The sequence below is a fragment of the Pan troglodytes genome, chromosome 2, assembly GCF_028858775.2.
Source record: "Pan troglodytes isolate AG18354 chromosome 2, NHGRI_mPanTro3-v2.0_pri, whole genome shotgun sequence".
NCBI lineage: Eukaryota > Metazoa > Chordata > Mammalia > Primates > Hominidae > Pan > Pan troglodytes.
In genome coordinates this window covers 157,532,982-157,552,752 of record NC_086015.1, presented here as the reverse complement: position 1 = coordinate 157,552,752, position 19,771 = coordinate 157,532,982, and the positions used below count along the sequence as shown (strand labels likewise).

The following is a 19,771-nucleotide window of genomic DNA, read 5'->3' as shown; positions in this document are numbered from 1 at the left end:
TTTCCGCAAAGTTCAGGTTTCGCATCTAACAATCAGAGGCATTTGTACAAGATTTGGAAGGCAGAGAGCAGCAGCAGTTAAATGAATGTTCCTTATCAGTAGGGCCTTTCTTCTTTAAGATATGGTTCAGGGGCCTAGGTTCATGTAGTTTTACATTTTTAATGTACCGTTCTTATGATCATTATGCTCATCTGCATCAGCTGACAGATGGGAAAAGGACATGAAGGATTCTGCACTGGAGTGCTTAGTGAGACTGGCTTGGAAGAACTGCACCTCAGTCATTGCAGCTTCTGCTATTGGATAGAACTCAATACAGAACCACAGCTGATTCCAGAGAAGACTAGGAAATATATCTAGCTGTGTACAGGAAGAAGAACCCAAAATATGGTGAAGAGCTAGCTAGCCTGTCTCTGTTACATGCCCTGTAATCAACTAGACAATCACATACTATACCATAACAGAATGTAAATAGCGCTCCCTGCCCATTTTTATAAGCTGCAGAGGTGGAGGCACTGCACACGGTAATTGAACAATGATACATTTTCCCAACTTTGAATTGTATGGTCTTAACCCTGAATCTGTGACGTCACACTCTAGTTCAGACTATACTGCTCCAAATGTATGTTAGTTTATACAATCTCTTTTATAGTTTAATATACAAAGAAGATCATATCTACTAGTCTTTCCTACAGTCTTGAAGTCTTAATTTCAAATACATAGAGAATACACATACACAAACATTCATACACACGCATAGAAACATACATTCCTCTCAAGAATACACAGTCACTTTCTGGAATTGAGCAGTCAAAGATCCAAATACAAAAAAACTTTGAACACAATCTTTTGCAATGTCATATAGAGCAGTTTAGATATCCGGAGGCATGTCGTTTTTGCAACACTTTGTTACAGAGGAGGATCTTTGCTCTACCTTCACATATGCATAGTCTCACTGGGTAATTTTTCAAGAATAAGGGAAAAAACATGCCTCAGAGGTAAACTGTATTCTCTACCATTTAGTAGAAATACAACTTCCAAAAACTTTCTTTTTTCTTTTTTTCTTTCTTTATTTTTTTTTTTTTTTTTGAGACAGAGTCTCCTTCTGTCGCTCTGGCTAGAGTGCAGTGGTGCGATCTCCGCTCACTGCAACCTCTGCCTCCCAGGTTCAAGCAATTCTCCTGCCTCAGCCTCCTGAGTAGCTGGGATTACAGGCACCTGCCACCACACCCAGCTAATTTTTGGTAGAGACGGGGTTTTACTACGTTGTCCAGGCTGATCTTGAACTCCTTACCTCAAGTGATCCACCTGCCTCGGCCTCCCAAAGTGCTGGTATTACAGACATGAGCCACCGTGCCCAGCCCCAAAAACTTTCTAATGTCAGGGTCAAAAAATATTAGAGTTTAGACAAAGCCATGGTTACCTAGTTAGACTGGCAAAGTTACATTATCTACTTGCTAACTGAAAACTTTAGGCATTACATTTTCATTATCCTTTTTAAATTAAAAAAGTTCTATTCATTAAATAAAATTTCTTAGCACTCTTTCACAATATTTTTTCCTAAGATCTAAGATTGCATGCTTAAATTGGGTGAGGAAAATCCACCAATTTAATGAGATTCTGTAGTTTTAAAAGGAAAATGTTATGAAAATCTCTCAAGAGGGTCTTTAATGTGGATCTTGAAATCCTATGACCTCACAAAGTCACAATTTTTGTTTTCCTTTTTGTGGGAAACAGATGGAATTAGTAGGCAGACATGGCATTTGTTCATACAAATATCTGATTCACCTAGGATAGTACTATTTTAGAATTGTTTTCCTTCCATCCCACATGCTCTTCCTCTTCTTCCTTTTTTTTTTTTTTTTTTTTTTCTGAGACAAGAGTCTTGCTCTGTTCTCCAGGCTGGAGTGCAGTGGCATGAATGTACTCACTGCAGCCTCGATCTCCTGGGCTCAAGCTATTCTCCCACCTCAGCCTCCCAAGTAGCTAGGACAAGCTTTGCACCACGATGCCTGGCTAATTTTTGATTTTTTGTAGAGCAGGGTCTCCCTATGTTGCCCAGGCTGGTCTCTAATTCCTGCATCCTGCTCTTCTAATGTGACTTTGGCTCTACTCCCATGGTGTGCTAAGGCCCTAGCCACCCTTAAACCTAAGTGGACATCTGTAACTGCCTCAACTAGTAAAACACAGTGGAAGTGATGCTACGTGACATTTGATACTAGTTCACAAAGATGTCAAATGTCATGTACTTCCACTTTGCTTGGTGACATTTGCTCTTGAATCCAGCTGCGATGCTGTGAGGAGGCTCAAACTAGGCCACACAGAGAAACCAAATGGAGAGGCTATGTGTAGGTGTTCCAGCCCATAGCCAGACTTTATATTCTATAGAAGGGTAGGGTCACTTTTATCTTCATGTCCCTATCCCCACCTCCAAGTGGAAGTAGAAGTTAAAGATTTCATTTTCCAAGAACACTGAAGAAAATCTCCTTCACCCCCATGACTTTGTGAATATTACACCTATGAATAAGTTATATAAGAGTTGTTTCCCAGGGTACAGATAAAAAAAAAAAAAAAGATGAAGAAGAAAAGATTCCCTGAAACTGAGAAAATTGTGACAGTTTCCAGTGGTGGTGTGGCTCTGTGTGGCTCACCTTTGCTGCATTCCAGATGCGATGGCAGGTGTGATGAGGAGAGCAGAAGCTGGACACCAAATGCTGTGGGTTTGAAAGCAATGGCTATGCATTCTGTGGCCCAGGCCACCATTAATGAAGAGGACATTTGAGAGAGACATCTTTGTTGCCTGCCCAAAGAACAGCACACAACAGAGGACCAGTAAGAGAAACAATGGCAATTATAATGAACCATTCTGTTTGTTTTCTGGCATTAGGTAATGTAAAAATTTTCGCAGTTCTGATCAAGGCAGGGAAAAAAGAAAAAGCAGGTGACAACTGACATTTTCCTTCCCATCAATATCTCTCAGGTCTTTCGTTGAAAATCTTCCTTTTGTGCAGATTTTTACTACAGTGACATTTGTACTAAAGTGTTTGCCTAAAGGAATAGGCTCAAGCAATACCTTAAATACTTCATGCTGAAGAAGTATGGAAAACATAGTAATTTTACATTTATAACTAAGAATCTACTTAGGATCAGCAAACATGAGGCGAAGGGCAGTAAAACAATTTATCAGAAAATAGAGATAACACTAACTTCCTCTGGGGCTGTCATGAGGATTGTGTGAAATGAGATAAGGAATTGTATTACTTTTCTAGTGTAGCCATAAGAAATTACTACAGTCTTAACTAACACAAATTTACTGTCTTACAGTTCTGTAGCATAATGTTTTGACAAGAGTCTTCATTGGGCTAAAATCAAGGGGTCAATATGGTTGTATTTCTTTTTATTTATTTATTTTTCTTCCTGTTAGATGAGCAATGTGCCGATGTCATAACAAGGTTCGAGGGTGGCACATCTCACACATGTGCACGAATACCCAATCATCATGCTCATGAACTGCAAAAGGATCAGTATGGTTGTATTTCTTTCTGGAAGCCCTGGGGGAGAATCTATTTTCTTTCCAGTTTCTAGAGGCTGCCTGAATTCTTTTGCTTGTGACCCCTTCCTCCATCTTCAAGGCCAGCAACAGCTAGTCAAATCCTTATGTCACATCACTATGACCTTCTGTTCTACCACCCTCTTTCACTTTTAAGGACCCTTATGATTACATAGGGCTCACCCAGATAATTCAGGATATCTTCCTATTTTAAAGTCAGCTGCATTCATCAGGTTTCCCAGAGAAACAAAACTAACAGGACAGATATAGATACACAGAAACTGAGCTATATCATGAGAGATTGGATCACATGATTATGGAGACTGAGAAGTCCCACAATATACTTTCTATAAGCTGGAGACCTAGGAAAGCTGGTGGTGTAGTTCTAATCCAAGCCTAAAGGCTTGAGAACCAAGAGTGCTGATGTCCAAGAACAGGAGATGGATGTCACAGCTCAAGAGGAGAGAGTAAATTAGCCTTCCACCTTTTCATTCTACTTGGGCCCTTAATGGATTGGATGAAGCACACTTACATTGATGAAGATGATCTTCTTTAGTCAGTCTATGAATTCAAATGCTAATCCCTTCCAGAAACACCCTCACAGACCTACCTAGAAATAATGTTTTACTGGCTCTCTGAGCATCCCTTAGCCTAATTAAGTTGACATATAAAATTAATTATCACATCGGCTGATTAGCAACCTACTTTGCCCTGGCCATGTAATATATTCACAGTTTCCAGGGAGTTTCCATGAACATCTCAGCCAGGCACAGTTGCTCACACCTGTAATCTCAGCACTTTGGGAGGTTGAGGTGGGAGGATCACTTGATCCCAGAAGTTCAAGACCAGCCTGGGCAACATAGCAATACCTCATCTCTACAGATAATAATAATAAAAAAAATAGCCAGGCATGGTGGTGTACACCTGCAGTCCTAGCTACTTGGAAAGCTGAGGTGAGAGGATTGCTTGAGTCTGGGAGGTCGAGGCTGTAATGAGCCATGGTCATGCAACTGCACTCCATCCTGGGCAACAGAGTGAGAGCCCACCCCCCCACCCCAAAAAAAAAAAAAAAAAAAGACAAGGACATCTTTGGGGCCATTATTCTGCCACAAATGCCTGCCACTTAGTCTAATACCTAGCAAATGCTAAGTGACAAATAAACACTAATTCTCTTCCCCTCTGACTCTCCGTATTAGTCTGTTTGTGTTGTCATAACAAAACGCCACAGCCTGGGCAGCTAAAACAACAGAAATGTGTTTCTTAAAGTCTGGAAACTAGGAAGTCCAAGATCAAGGTGCCAGCTAATCCAGTTCCTAATGAGAGCTGTCAGCGAAGAGTCAAACTCTAAAACATTTGAAGAGATTTATTCTGTACCAGATGCTAATGTCCATGGCCCATGACACAGTCCCAGGAGATACTGAGAACATGTGTCCAAGGTGGTCAGGGTACAGCTTTGTTCTATGTATTTTACGGAGACATAAAACATCAATCAATACATGTAAGATGCACATTGATTCCATCTGGAAAGGTGGGACAACTCAAAGGAGGAGGGAGTTTTCCAGGTCACAGGTGAATTCAAAGATTTTCTGATTGATTGAAAGAGTTTATCTAAACACCTGGAAACAACAGAAGGGACTGTCTGGGTTAAGATAAGGAGTTGTGGAGACCAAGGTTCTTATTATGCTGATAAGACCTCCAAGGTTGCAGGCTTCAGAAAGAATAGATTGTAAATATTTCTTATTCAACTTAAAAAGGTTCCAGACTCTTAGTTAATCCTCTTCTGGATCATGGAGAAGAAATGGAAAGGGGGAAGGAGGTTCTCTACAGAATGTAGATTTTCCCCATGAGAGACAGCTTTGAAGGGCCATTTCAAAATATGTCAAATAAATATATTTTGGGGTAAAATGCTTTCTTTCAGGGCCTACTACTATGTTGACATCATATTGCTACAAAGAGTCTGTTCTGTCAGTCTTAAGGTCTCTGCTTCAATGTTAATACTGGTCAGCTGTACCTGATTCCAAAGGAAGGAAGGTATAATGAGGCATGTCCAACCTCCCATTCCCATCATGGCCTGACCAAGTCAGGTTTACTTTAGGATGCTTTTGGCTTAGAGGACGGGTCCATTCAGTTGGTTGGGAGGGCTTCCAATTTTATTTTGGGGCAAGGTGTGGTGGCTCACACATGTAATCCCAGCACTTTGGGAGGCCGAGGCAGGAGGATTGCTTACACCCAGGAGTTCAAGGCCAGACCAGCCAAAATAGGAAGACCCCATCTCTACCAATCTTTTTTTTTAATTAGCTGGGTGCGGCAGTATGCGTCTATGGTCCCAGCTACTTTAGGGGGCTAAGGTGGGAGGATCACTTGAACCAGGGATGTTGGGGCTGCAGTGAGCCATGATTGTGCCACTGCACTCCATCCTGGGCAACAGAGTGAGACTCCATCCAAAAAAAAAAAAATTTATTTTTGGTTTACAGAGCTACTCCTGGAGCATGGATGGCTGCTGTTTTGTCCTCACATGGCCTTTCGTCTGAGAGGGAGGAACAAGCTCTCTGATGTCTCTTTTTAAAGGGCACTAAACCTATTATCAGGATCTCACCTTTATGACCTCATTTTGCTTTAATTACATTTTTTAGAGGCCTCTTCTACAGCCATATTGGGAGTTAGGGCTTCATCATGAATTTTGCATGAACACAAAGATTTAGCCCATAACACTCTCACCATTTTCTTCCTACTTTGCCCCTATCATCTTCAATATGCCTACTCAATCTCATCTCTTAGACAGTTGACACATTTTTCAAATCAGGAGTGCCCAATTGGGATGCTTTTATAGAAACTATTCATTCCTACGGCCTTAATCACATGTGCCAAGGACTCCCAAAACATATAATTTCAGTCTACTCTCTTTGTACTTTTAACGTTTCAACTTTTCTTTCTTTTTTTTTTTTTTTTTTGACAGAGTCTAGCTCTGTTGCCCAGGCTGGAGTGCAATGGGACGATCTTGGCTCACTGCAACCTCCATCTCCTGGGTTCAAGTGATTCTCCTGCCTCAGCCTCCCGAGTAGCTGGGATTACAGGCATGCACCACCATGCACAGCTAATTTTTGTATTTTTAGTAGAGACGGTTTCGCCATGTTGGCCAGGCTGGTCTCAAACTCCTGGCCTCAAGTTATCTGCCCACCTTGGCCTCCCAAAGTACTGGGATCACAGGTGTGAGCCACCACACCTGGCCTCTGTGCTTTTAACTCTTACAACCTGCTTTCTAGATACTCCGTTTGTATGTTTCATAAGTTCCTCAAAGTCTACATGTAAAAATAAAACACATTAACTTGCCCTGCACCTCACCCCCAAAATGTTCCTTGTCCTGTGTTTCTCATCTCAGGATACAATGTGCCTCCCCATGGATTAATAATTCAAATCTTAAACTTGGAGTCATTTAACCCTTCCAATTCTCCACATTCAATGAATCATCAAATTTAAGTAATTTTATCTTCTAATGTCTCCTGATTCCAATTCTTTCCACATGTAATGCCCTGTCATCCCATTTTGCCTCCCCTACATCACATTAACTAGTTTCCCTGTATCCACTCTTGTCTCCGCTATTTATTTCTAATTGAAGCAGTCAAAATAACCACTGCTCTGCATAAACATGTCACTGTTCTTTAAGTGGCACATAAGTTGTCCATAATCAGACCCCTATCTACCTCTTTGGCCTTCCCCATCAGGCTTTAAGATTCAGGGTAGTTGTCTAAGTTCTCCGATGTCTCACATCATTATCTGTCTTTACACATTGTTCCTTTCACCTGCCATACTTTTCTTCTGCCCATTAGTCTGGCAAAAGTCTACTTATCTCAAAAGTTGTTGCATAACTCACCTAACTCCAAAATTAAATTCTTTTGCTGTAGTATCTCATGGCTCTTAGGGAGGAAATACTTTTTGTCTACTTTCTTAGATTCAGTGTTTGCAGGCCCCAGACTTAAAGTGACAAAACAGATTAGCAAGAGAAAAGACAGACTTAACCACATACATAATAGAGTTCACAGAAAAAGGTGATTCAGGGAGGCAGAGTTCTGACTTATCTACCATCTTAAAAGGGGAAGGGAAGGGGAAAACAGCACTTATGGAAAAAACAAATGACTTTTAGTAAAAATAAATGACACCTTAAAACAGATGCCAGATATGATAGCTTTGTGACAATGTCTATTCAAGTGTGTTGCCAGCTACTAACCTCCAGTGATAAGAGTCAGTCTTCCTGGGTTTCCCTCCCAGGGAGGAGCTTGATTTGAATTCCTCCGTGTGGTTCTGCATTTAGACAGGTAGATTTCAGAAACTCAAATGTCTTTGCTCAAAATAATTTTTAGGCCACAATGGTGTATTGTAGACCCCTTCCTGGCATACAGCATTTCCCTTTCTTAATTCACTGCACAAAGATAGCCTTTGTCTTTCCCTTAAGACTGTAGGCAAATAAAAGCTCATGCCATACTTGCTTTGTTCAGTGAGTATTCCCAGCACCTTTACATCAGTTAACTGTAACATGAGCTGGATATCTCCTGGTGTACATCCAAGCCTGTGTGGCCCAATTACTTGATTATTCAAGAACAGCTTGTACAAAACACTCAGTGTGCTGGTTAATAAACAGTATGTGGCTTCATATGAACACATGAATCTTCAAAGTAGTTTATTTACATTGCCTAAGAGCTCTGCACCGAATTTGGGTAGACACGCTCATCTTAACACTATTGGATAAACGTACTAAATAGTGACAACACTTTCAAGGAGGTAAGGGTATTTTAAATTACATATTTGAATAGTTGTCAGGCTGTTTTCAAGACTAGGAGAACTCATTTTTTAGAGACTCTTCTTTAGAAGACGGCGAATTGATCCAAGGGTTCTTTTGTTTCAATCAACGTTTACTACCCTAGGACCTAAGCGCAAGAAAACTGCAGATTTACCAGGAATAAGAAAGTAAAAACCAAAAGCTATTGGCTCACTTGCTGGGCCTAGGGAAAGAAAATCTACGAGCCTTTGGCTGGCTGTTGCTCCAGAGGTACAAAGATAAACAACTCGGGGGCTCAGACAGAACCTGATCCCTGCCACCCTCCAGACCACCGGGGTCGTCCTCCCGTGACGTCACCAGAAACCACTGCTTGTGACGCTAAATGGCCCGCCCTCTTGCGCGGCGCTACGGAAGCAAAACGGAAGTGGCCGCACAGTGGCTTCCGGGCCCGGACGCCATTTCCAGCGGTTGCTGGTTCTGACGGGTTGTAGTCCGCCAGGACAATGAGTTATGACTACCATCAGAACTGGGGCCGTGATGGGGGTCCCCGCAGCTCCGGTGGGGGCTATGGAGGGGGGCCAGCAGGGGGTCATGGAGGTAACCGAGGCTCCGGAGGAGGCGGCGGCGGCGGAGGGGGTGGTCGAGGCGGCAGGGGCCGGCATCCCGGGCACCTGAAAGGCCGCGAAATCGGCATGTGGTACGCGAAAAAACAGGGGCAGAAGAACAAGGAAGCGGAGAGGCAAGAGGTAATCTCGGATTCAATAGTGGAGAGGATGAGGCAGCACAGGTTTTCTTCTCTCTCCCGCTGCCCCCTTTTTCTTGGTTTTGTTTCTTAAGTGATGCACGTGTTTTGTGAAATGTAAATGAGGCGCAAATATATTATGCTGGCGCTCCCCGTAGCGGGTGTACTGCGTAACATTAGCCATGCTCATCTGACCAAAAACAGGCAGGATTTATGCAGGCTGAATATATACTTTGCTTAAAGGACTTGAGAACTGTGACAAAGCAAATGTTAAGTTCACGTTCCAACCGAAATTAACTTTATTAGGAGTGTCGTTGTCGTATCTCTGGCCGTCCTTTCCCTTAGAATAATAATTGTCACTTTAAGGTCTTTGCCTGGTGAAGAAGCACATAGCGACCTTTCTACATTTGAGATAGGTTTGCACGGAACAAAAGCAGGCAGACACTGTTTTGGATGTGGATCATTCAGAAAAATAGTCCAGCTTTTATTATTAGTGTTAAAATTATCTGCAAACCTAGGTTTTTGTTTTTTATGTTGGGGTGGAGAAATTTCTATTGATGAGCAGATTCTCTTTGAAAAGGAAAATGAAAGGAATCTCCAGAGATGATTTGGCTTACTCTCCTCTCTTCAGGTGATTGTCAGGTTGATTTGTGTCTTAAAGATCTGTAGTAAGAGAAACAAAGTTCTCCGAGTGACTAGTAAATAAAATTCTAATAAAAAATAATTTTTATCATTAAGCAGGAACTTTCTTAGTATAGGCCTTTGGTGACTTTTTAAAAGCACCTTATAAAATGTATTATAGAGTGTAATTAGATCATCATTTAGGCAACTTTTTTTTTTTTTTTTAAGATAGGGTCTCACTCTGTCGCCCAGGCTGGAGTGCAGTGGCACGATCTCAGCTCACTGCAACCTCCGCCTCCCAAGTTCAAGCGATTCTCCTGCCTCAGCCTCCCGAGTAGCTGGGATTACAGGCGTCCGCCACCACCTCCGGCTAATTTTTGTATTTTTAGTAGAGACGGGGTTTCACCATGTTGGCCAGGTTGGTCTCGAACTCCTGACCTCAGGTGATCCACCCACCTCGGCCTCCCAAAGTGCTGGGATTACAGGCGTGAGCCACCACGCCAGGCCTAGACTACTATTTTTAAACCGTTCCATTTCTTTTTATTTCTTTTAACCATGTCATGTTCATTCAGGTGTTTTGGGGGCCTTATCCATTTATCTTCATAATTTAAACTTTTCTTTAAAAAACAAATCCATTTCTTTTACAGCCCCAAATTAACTTTTTTGTTGGGCATACTGGCTTGAAAATCAGGATACGGACGTCTAAGTAACTTTACAACTTTTATTTATTAAGGCTCTGTTTCAAACAAGGTTTTATGCATATTGCTGCAGGGACTTGAAGAAATGTGGTATTCAAAGAGCTTACAGTCTAGCTGAGAAAATAATACCTAAACAGATGAAAAGTTAAATAAGTCAGGAAAAAATGTTCATTATTGTTTCCACATGAAGGGTATAGCCAGTTGTGCAGTGGATGTTATGAATGGAACTTTTCATTTCTACTTGCGTTCCCATCCTCCTTTTAGTGGTGACACGACCATTTATTCACTTGCCAAGGCCAAATGAGATTTATCTTTGCTTCTTCCCCTTCATTTCAGCAAATCTCTGCCTTGTTAATATATCCCAATCTAACCACTTATCTCCAGAATAGTTACCATAGATCAAGCCACTGTTTGTTTTCTGTTCTTGCCTTCTAACTAGTCATCTAGCTTCCATTCTTTCTCTGCGTTGTCTGTGCTTTACAGAGCCGCCTATGGTGATCTTTTAAAAGGAAAAATTAGATCATTTTATTACCTAATTCACAACTTCAGATTGGAAGTCATGTCACTTCTGTCTCAGTCTGATATATTTCAGTTGCATCTTGACGTGTTCTCTGGAAATCTTGGTAATACGGCTTCAACGTAACAGGTTTACCGCTGTGCACATTTCTCTGAGCCCATGTCTCCATTCTGATATAATTATAGTTTTTTTAGGCATACTTTATTTTTACTTTTTATTACAGTGTCATACTGTTCTCCTGTCCAAAATGTACCTTTCTTTCTTGTTTAAATAGGAGTATTTTTCAATGGGCTCGTCCCAGCTCTTCTTTGACCACCTTTAGCTTGATATCATTGTTTCCCAGTCAGAATTTCAGTAGCTTTCACTTTTAAAGTCATGTCATGTGTTTTCAAAATGAAGACTTTTTTTTTTTTTTTTGAGTTGGATTCTCACTCTGTTGCCCAGTCTGGAGTGCAGTGGTGTGATCTCAGCTCACTGCACCCTCTGCTTCCTGAGTAGCTGAGATTACGGGTGTGCACCACCACACTTGGCTAATTTTTGTATTTTTAGAAGAGACAGGGTTTTGCCATGTTGGCCAGGCTGGTCTTGAGCTCCTGACCTCAGGTGATCCACCAGCCCTGGCCTCCCAAAGTGCTGGGATTACAGGCGTGAGCCATGGCGCCTGGCTGAAAATGAATGCATTCTAATGATGCATTCTTGAACAAATGTTCTTTCAACAAATATTTATTGAGGACATTATTTTTGTGACAGTATCTTAAGCACTGTATTAATTAATAAAATAGATATAGGCTCTACAGAGATTGTGGTGTGTTTGGAGCGATAAATAGAATACAGTATTAAGGTATTAGAGAATATGGGCTATCACCTAACTCAGGGCAAGGTATTTTAGAAGATTTTTCAGGAACAGTAACCCATAAGTTGAAACTTGAAAGATAACAAAGTGAATGTACGTGTGTGTGTTTGAAGTTTGGGGTTTGGAAAAGATTCCAGGCAAAGGCAGTAGCATGTGCCATAACATAGAGATCAAGGAAGCACATTTTCAGTTCGAGAAACTGTAAAAGATAAGAACATGGATGTGGAGTGTATTGAGATGAGGTTAGGGCAGTCAATTTCAAACTTGTTGGCCACTTTGCCCAAAAAGGAATGTATTTGAATTTACAACCCAGTACACACATATGTATAACTAGATGAAAAGTTTTGTAAAATAATATTTAATTATCTGCACATTGCTTTGAGGTTTTTTTGCTTTTGAACTTCTCTGTTCTCTTTTTATTAATGCTGGTCATGATCCTTTAATATAATTTCAGAAACAGCAATTTGAAAATCTCTGGGCTAGAAAAATACGCGGGGCCTTGAGATACATTGAGTCTTTCTAAGGACTGTAGCAAGTCATTAAAACATTTTAAACAAAGAATGAAATGACTGGATTTTAAATGTTTAAATTCACTCTGGTAGCAGTATAAGGAATGGATTGAAGAGAGGTAATCCTGGTTCAGGGGGACCAGTGAAGTAACCCTTGCAGTAACTAAGGTGAGAAATGGCAGCTTGAATTAGCACGTTGGCAGTGGAGATGGAGGGAAGTGGACAGATTAAAGTGATTTAGGAGGTAGACTCAAAATGATTTTGTGATGTATTTTATCTGAAGGGACGAGTACAGTGTTAATGATGACTCTTTTATGCCTATCTGTAAGGATCAGGCTTGTTGGAAGAAGGTAATAGGCTCAGCTATGGACACTATGAGTTTGATATTGTTATAGGGCACACAAATGAGGATTTGCAGGAGGGAGAGGGCTGTGTAGATCTGATGCCTAGAAAAATCTAGACTGGAGATAAGTATTTGACAGTTAATGGGCTCATGGGTAGTAGTTGGAGTGTGGGAGTGAACAGTCAGAAATAGAGTGGCCCCAGCCTGAATTCTATAGACCATTGCTTCTCAGACTTGAATGTGCATAGGAATCACCTGACATCTTGTTAAAATGTAGGACACTGGTGGGATCAGAGATTCGACTTTCGTTACAGGCTCCCAGGTGATGCCAGTGTTGCTGGTCTGTAGATCACTCAGGCTGTCAAATACGGAAAATGAAAATTTAAGGACAGGCTGAGGAAAAGAAGGTTACAAAAGAATCTAGGAAAGATCAGCCAGAGAAGAGAAAAATAAGGTGTGTGTTGTTTTGAAATCTAAGAGTAGTGTTTAAAGGAGAGAAGAGCGTATCAACAAGAAGTAATTGATAGTGGCAAGCATGCACAAATGATGTAAGAGCAGAGAATGTCTATTGGATTTATCAACAAGGTTGTTGATGATCTTAATGGAAGTCCTTTCTGTGGCATTGTGGAAGTAAAAGCCAGATTGCATTAGGGTGGCAAGTGAAACAGAGATTCAGAAGTGGAACATTTTCCAGTAGTTTTGCTGTGAAGATGAGGAAGAAAAATAGTGCCGTAGCTGATAGGGGTAGGGGAATTCACGAGAGGGTTTTTTGTTTTTAAGGTGAAGAGATTTGACCATGTTCATGCCCTGAGGGAAGCACCCAGTGAAGAGGAAATCAAAGTGGGCCAAATTATGCTGCAGTAATAACCAACCCCCAAATCTTAATGGTTTATAACAAGCAAGGTTTGATTCTCTACCACATTACTAAAAGAAGCAAACCAGGATATCGGTTGACTGCCTAATGTCTACTGGAGAGGTTAGAAATTTAGGAAAGCAAGGTAAATTTCAGTGAAGGAGGTGGCCCTGAGGACATGAAAGGAATTGGACTGCAGAGCTCAGGTTGAGGGGTTAGCCTTTAAAATGCACTTCTTTTATAACAAGAAAGAAAAGAGAAAAGGATAAATTCTGATACAGGTGGGTTTAGGTTTGGTGATAACCAACTGAGGACCTTTTCTTAGGGCTTTTGTTTTGTGAAAAACTGCGTGTGAATGTTGAGGGCAAACAAAAGGGTGGTATTGGCCTGTTACAGAGAATGGGGAGACAGTGTGAAGTAGTTGCAGATAATTAGAAAGCTGATAACATAAATTTGATGGACATCATTTAGGGTTTCTTGCCAGGAACTGAAAACTAGAAGCAGGGTATTTGAGAATGTCCAAGAAAGTGGGAAATAATCAAAATTCTACGATAAAAGAAAATAGTCATGAAAAAAATGTGTTTTGAGATTCTCCAGGCAAAGAGTGAAATAAAGTGAAGCGTGGTAGAACTAGAAAAAGGTTGTTGAGGGGGAGAGAGGCATCCTACAAAAAGGCAAGATCCAAGTTTGGAATTAAGGTATGTTCTCTGCTACCTGCAGCATCCAGAAACTCATTGTGGGGAGAACATCATTAAAAATACAAATGTTTTTATTTAGAGTGTAAATTACGTTTTCAAGGGCTAATCATACGTGCTCATTGTAAAAGATTCAGCTGTTCATTCCTTCTATTGACAGACTTCTCTGGGGCACATACCATGTACCAGAATTATATCTGGCAGAGACACTGCAAAAAGTATAGGATATGGAGAGTGAATAACCTCTTTTCAAATTAATAGTAATAAAAACAAGATCCTACTACACAACTGACTTATTTAATACTTTGGTCATCTTTCCTGTTTATATACTTGCAGAAAGATCTACCCACTGTTAACCACTGGGTGTACTACAATTCAACTAATTCCTTATTGATTAGCAGATGCTTACTTGGTACATACGCATTGTGTAAGGTATCTTAAAGTCTACCAACTGATGTTGACTTTTTAATGAAAACGAATTTTGTTGTGATAGTTTGGACTGAAAGATTGTGTAGATCTGTTTATTTTCAGTAGACTGTTATGTTATCCAGTAATTCACCTTTCCCGGGGGCGTGAAATCTCATAAAATTAGAATAATCTTTTGTGCTGTTACGGGCAGAAAGTGGGCAATGTATTGTGAAATGTCAATCTAGGAAATTGTTTACTAAACAAAATACAGAGTAATGAGTTAACATGGAAAAGTGCGAACTGTAGGAATAGCAGATATAGGTTATATTCTAACTAAACAGATACATCAAAAAGCCTTAAGAGGACTTTTAGTAGAGACATTTTATGTCCTGACAACTGAAATTAGCCACTCATTTTCACTTCAAAAAAGGAGGTAACATATAGTTCATTTGCTTTGCTTCTTCAGGTTTGTTGTTTTATCACTGATTTCTCATATTTATTACATTAGGTTATCCTCCTACCCATGTAAACTTATTTGAGCTTTCACAAAGCATGTAATACTGATTAGAATTAGAATGTCTTATAAAACCCTGTCTCTTGTCTTAAACATGCTTATGTCTTGTTCTCCTGGGACACATACTCCTCTACCCACCCTGGGTTTTCAAACTTTATGTTAAACTTTGTTGTGACCAGCTATTTTGGTGTTTGTTTAATTGGGATAGAATACAGTGAAGAGAAGATAAGAGTTGCACTGTACAGAGTAAGGAAAGTATTTTGTGAAATTACTTGTATATGTGTGTACTGGGTCATTAGTTTTACTGTGGATTGCTATAAAAAAAAACAATTGAAATCTATTGCTCTAGATTTTACAGTATTTTACACATTGCTGTCTGCTTTCATCAGTCTCCTTACCCTAGCTCCTGCTTCCCTCTTTTCTCCCCAAAAATCAAAACCAAACCTCAAAAACCAAAAATACCTTGAAGATCATTCCCAACTGCCTAGTTGTTGGATACAGTAGTAATTTTTTCAGTTCTCTGCCTTACTTACGTCCATTTTATACTTCTGAGTCCTTTTTTAACACCTTTCTTCACTTCATAGGAGCGGTTTTCTCACTGTGTGCTCCTAGTCTTTTGTTTGTTCTCTTGATTATTCCTCTGACTTATTTTCTTGCCTTGGCCCCGTGAATGCCAGACTTGGTCATCCGTCTGTCCTCATCTTTGGAGGTGGTATTATTTGTAAATTAAGAGAATTCCTGTGTCTCTGTGATTTCAACTTTGCAGAACACTCCAAAATTTCTATCATAACTCTAAAAACACAACCTCTCAGAGATCAATTTCCATATATTCATCTACCTAGTCATTATTACAAGTCGGGAAATTTCATCTTTGTTCTTAATTGCCTAAAATCCAAACTTAGCATCCTATTGTGACCTCCATCACCACCACATGTATACAAAAATGTACAGTAACACAGAGCAGCCTCCTTTTAATGATTCATCTTACTGCTGCTCTCTCAGGATCCATCCTTGAATTTGAAAACAGTTCTTTGATTCTTTCTTCCTTTTTGTCTCTCCCCAACTTCCACCAAATAGTCATTAAGTCCTATGGTTTCTTTCTTTCGATTTTTGACTGTTTTCTTTTCATTTATACTTTTACCTTCCTCCTCCTTTGGTTCTTTAACCTAACACACTCTAATTTTCACCACTCCGCGTGTGTTTCCTTTTGCCTGTGGATTTATATGCACGTTAGAACCTAAGGTTTGTAGTCCCATAAATTTTGAAGAATCTGTTTTTCAACTTTTCAACTTACTATATCTAAATATAAAAAAGTCTCCAAAGAATTGGGTTTTGGCATTCATTCTCTTTTTTTTTTTCACCTTGGACATTTCTTAGATGCGTAAAGTTTCTGCAGAGTTTCATAGTTCACCAAGGACCTTTATATTTGTCCAGTCTGTTGTGTTTTATTCTCATTCTTTGAAGCAACTGCGTCATTTGCCACATTGGATCACCTTATAAGCACTGATGAATTTTATTTACTCCTTCTGAGCTCAGCCTTACTTACCAATTTATTCTTCTGTTTAGTGTAAGAACTTTCAAATGTTCATTACAACCAAACTATTTTCAGTTTTCAACTTTTTTCGTAAACCATTTGAGTTTTAATAACTTTGAAATTTTAAGATAAGGAGAAATTCATAATAATTAGTATGTGTGGGTTGGGGGTAAGAGAACCAGAGTTGTAGGAAGAGACATAAATGAGCTTTCTTTGCCAATCATATTAGGGCTAATTTTATAAATGCTTGTTGGAAAAGGTCTAGAAGGATATGTACGAAAATTTTAACATTAATTAATTAGGTCTAGGAAGGGGGGGATTGGGCTAGAGGACACCTGTGGATAACTTTCTTTTATATGTATTTGTTGAACATATATTACTTAGCCTTTATTTTCTTCAGTATCAAATAATTTTTGCATATGCTTTCTTATGTTGACAAGGATGCTTTTTTCTTTGCACAAACTAGAGAGCTGTAGTACACATGGATGAACGACGAGAAGAACAAATTGTACAGTTACTGAATTCTGTTCAAGCGAAGAATGATAAAGAGTCAGAAGCACAGATATCCTGGTTTGCTCCTGAGGATCATGGGTACGACAAGAAATATTTTTTTAAAGAATAGGCAAAGAGTAACACTTTAATAATAAAAATAACATCTTTATTTTCTTCGATAAGTGAATTTTAACCTTTACGTACTTTTTTTCCTTATGTAGATTAAACAGATTTAGGAAATGACTTTTAAAAATTTAGATGGCATGTTTCCATAGGAAAGCTAAATGGTATGAATAATAGTGTATCTGGATATGAGATGTATTAAGTTGTTATTTATTGTTCTCCCTACCTGTCCTCTTTGTATTTATGAAATTATTCTGTCTGGGAGATCTGCAAGAAGTGAAATTGCTACCGTTTTAGAAAGATTACAAGAACTGTATCATTTAGAGGAAAAATTAGTACAAGTATTTCAGAGACTGTGTATTGTAGCATCCTATTTGTAGCTCAGAAAGGGTGGCAAGAAAAAAAGATGTTGTGACATAAAACAAGTTCGAGAAATCCAGAAAAAGAGAAACACTGTAAGTAACCGCAGTGAAGGAATGACTATTCTGTGGATTTTTATTTTTAACTATCACAAGGAATAACTTAATCTGGCAATATCTATTTAAAGGGAAGAAAAATTTGAATTTATTATAAGAATCCAAGTATATTTTCATAATTACTGTACTAAGAGAAAAGAAAAGCTTTGGATTTGGATGACTTTGAAATATTTCAACAGCGTATTGTTTTGTTTTGTTTTGTTCCAGTGTTTGAGTGGCTCATCTGACCTTTCTTCCTTTCTTATTTTGTCAAAACAGATACGGTACTGAAGTTTCTACTAAGAACACACCACGCTCAGAGAACAGACTTGACATCCAGGAAAAGAAGTTGATAAACCAAGAAAAAAAAATGTTTAGAATCAGGAACAGATCATATATTGACCGAGATTCTGAGTATCTCTTGCAAGAAAATGAACCAGATGGAACTTTAGACCAAAAATTATTGGAAGATTTACAAAAGAAAAAAAATGACCTTCGGTATATTGAAATGCAGGTAGTAGAAAGATGTCAAAAAATATTTTGTCATTTTTTTCTTACACTTGATAAAAATGTATGTATGGTTAGAGGTAGCTGCATGGCATAGATCAGTGAGATCCTCAACAAGACATCCTCTGTGGGAATTAATTTCTTTTCGAATGGTAGAGAAAAGCAGTGGGAATGGAAGTTACACATAACCTACAGTATCCTATCTCATCCACAGAAGCTTATGTGGTGAGAAGAAATGTTTGAGAAATGCTAGTGCCAATGAAAGAAAAAACTTACTCTTCAGCTTTTCTAGGCCAGTTTAGTGAGGTGCCATGTGCAGTAAAGGCAGTTAAAATTGTAAAGCTTGTTCCAGATTACTTAATACATCTCCTTCTTTTTATAGATGATAAAATTAAATATTTCAAAAATTATGTGATGTGCTTTGTTCACTAACATTTTAAATACAGGACTATCACAACACCTGAGATCTCCTGAATTGTGATATTTTCTTTCTATGCTAGGCAAGATATTTTAAGGTCCCTTTCAGTTAAAACATAAAATTGTGTGATTTGTGGGTGTTCTAGAGATGTAATAAAGTGGTCTCATGTATGTATGTATATGTTTAAGAGAAATTACTGAGGAAACTCTGAGGGCCATATCTTTAATATGTAAATACATACTGCTGTCTTTGATAAAGGAAGGATATAGCACCTCCTATAGGAAAGAAAGGATCCCTTGGCTCACTGATGAAAGCTGAATTTCCTTAATAGGAAAGAAAGGATCCATTGACTGTTACTGATGACAGTTGGATTTCCGTATTAGAATAGATAAGCTGAGGTTGTCCAGGGCCAAATTGTGTAGCTCTTTGATGCCTGTTGGGTAAAAATGTGATTTGAAAATGGAGGAAATTTCAGGATGAATTAATTCAGAATCTTCTGGTTGAGAAGAGCTGCTTTAACAGCCTTAACAAGAGGAATTAGTGTCTTTCTCTTTGCTGTATATGATGGACAGAACTCATATACTAAAGATGGGTGATTGATCTAGTTCAGAGAAAGAAAAATGTGTAAAACATTTAAAAAGTTGGTGGTCTTCCTATTTCCCATATGTTGTCATAAATGCTTCATGTGTACTATATTATTTAAGCTTCTCAACAACCTTGAATAAGAGACTACATGTCTGTTGTAGATGAGGAAAAAGATTTAAGTGACCTACCTCAGGTTGCATAGCTCATAACAGAATCAGATCTAAAATTCAGCTGTGTTTAACAACTCAGCCTTTTAATCATTTTTAGCATGTGCAATATTTTTTCTTTATGTTCTTTAATAAACATTAATTTTCTACTTACTGGATGCCAGTTACTGTGCTATATATGTGTGCGTGTATGTGTATATATATATTTAAGACAGGGTCTCACTCTGTCACCCAGGCTAGAGTACAGTGGTGCCATCATGGCTCACTGCAGCCTCGACCTCCTGGGCTCAAGTGATCCTTCCACCTTAGCCTCCTGAGTAGCTGGGACTACAGGCATGTGCCAGTACGCCTGGTTAATTTTTGTATTTTTTGTAGAGACAGGGTTTTGCTTTGTTGCCCAGGCTGGTCTTGAACTC

General features: G+C 39.2%; 1 protein-coding gene and 1 non-coding gene across 4 annotated transcripts in view; one reads left to right on the top strand and one right to left on the bottom strand.

Annotated features, from left to right (window-relative positions):
* Window positions 1–3,415: 3,415 nt before the first annotated feature.
* LOC112208850 (small nucleolar RNA U13) lies at window positions 3,416–3,519 on the bottom strand. The gene has a single exon (XR_002943402.1). It is a non-coding gene; the product is annotated as a small nucleolar RNA U13 (small nucleolar RNA).
* Window positions 3,520–8,746: 5,227 nt separating this feature from the next.
* DHX36 (DEAH-box helicase 36) overlaps window positions 8,747–19,771 on the top strand; it is a 50,930-nt gene continuing 39,905 nt past the window's right edge. For all 3 annotated transcript variants that reach the window (XM_016942201.4, XM_001147527.7, XM_001147599.7), the window contains exons 1-3: window positions 8,747–9,067; window positions 17,075–17,199; window positions 17,958–18,192. In XM_016942201.4, coding sequence (XP_016797690.1) covers window positions 8,825–9,067; window positions 17,075–17,199; window positions 17,958–18,192 — 603 coding nt within the window. In that variant the 5' untranslated portion in view covers window positions 8,747–8,824. The remainder of the gene's footprint in view (window positions 9,068–17,074; window positions 17,200–17,957; window positions 18,193–19,771) is intronic.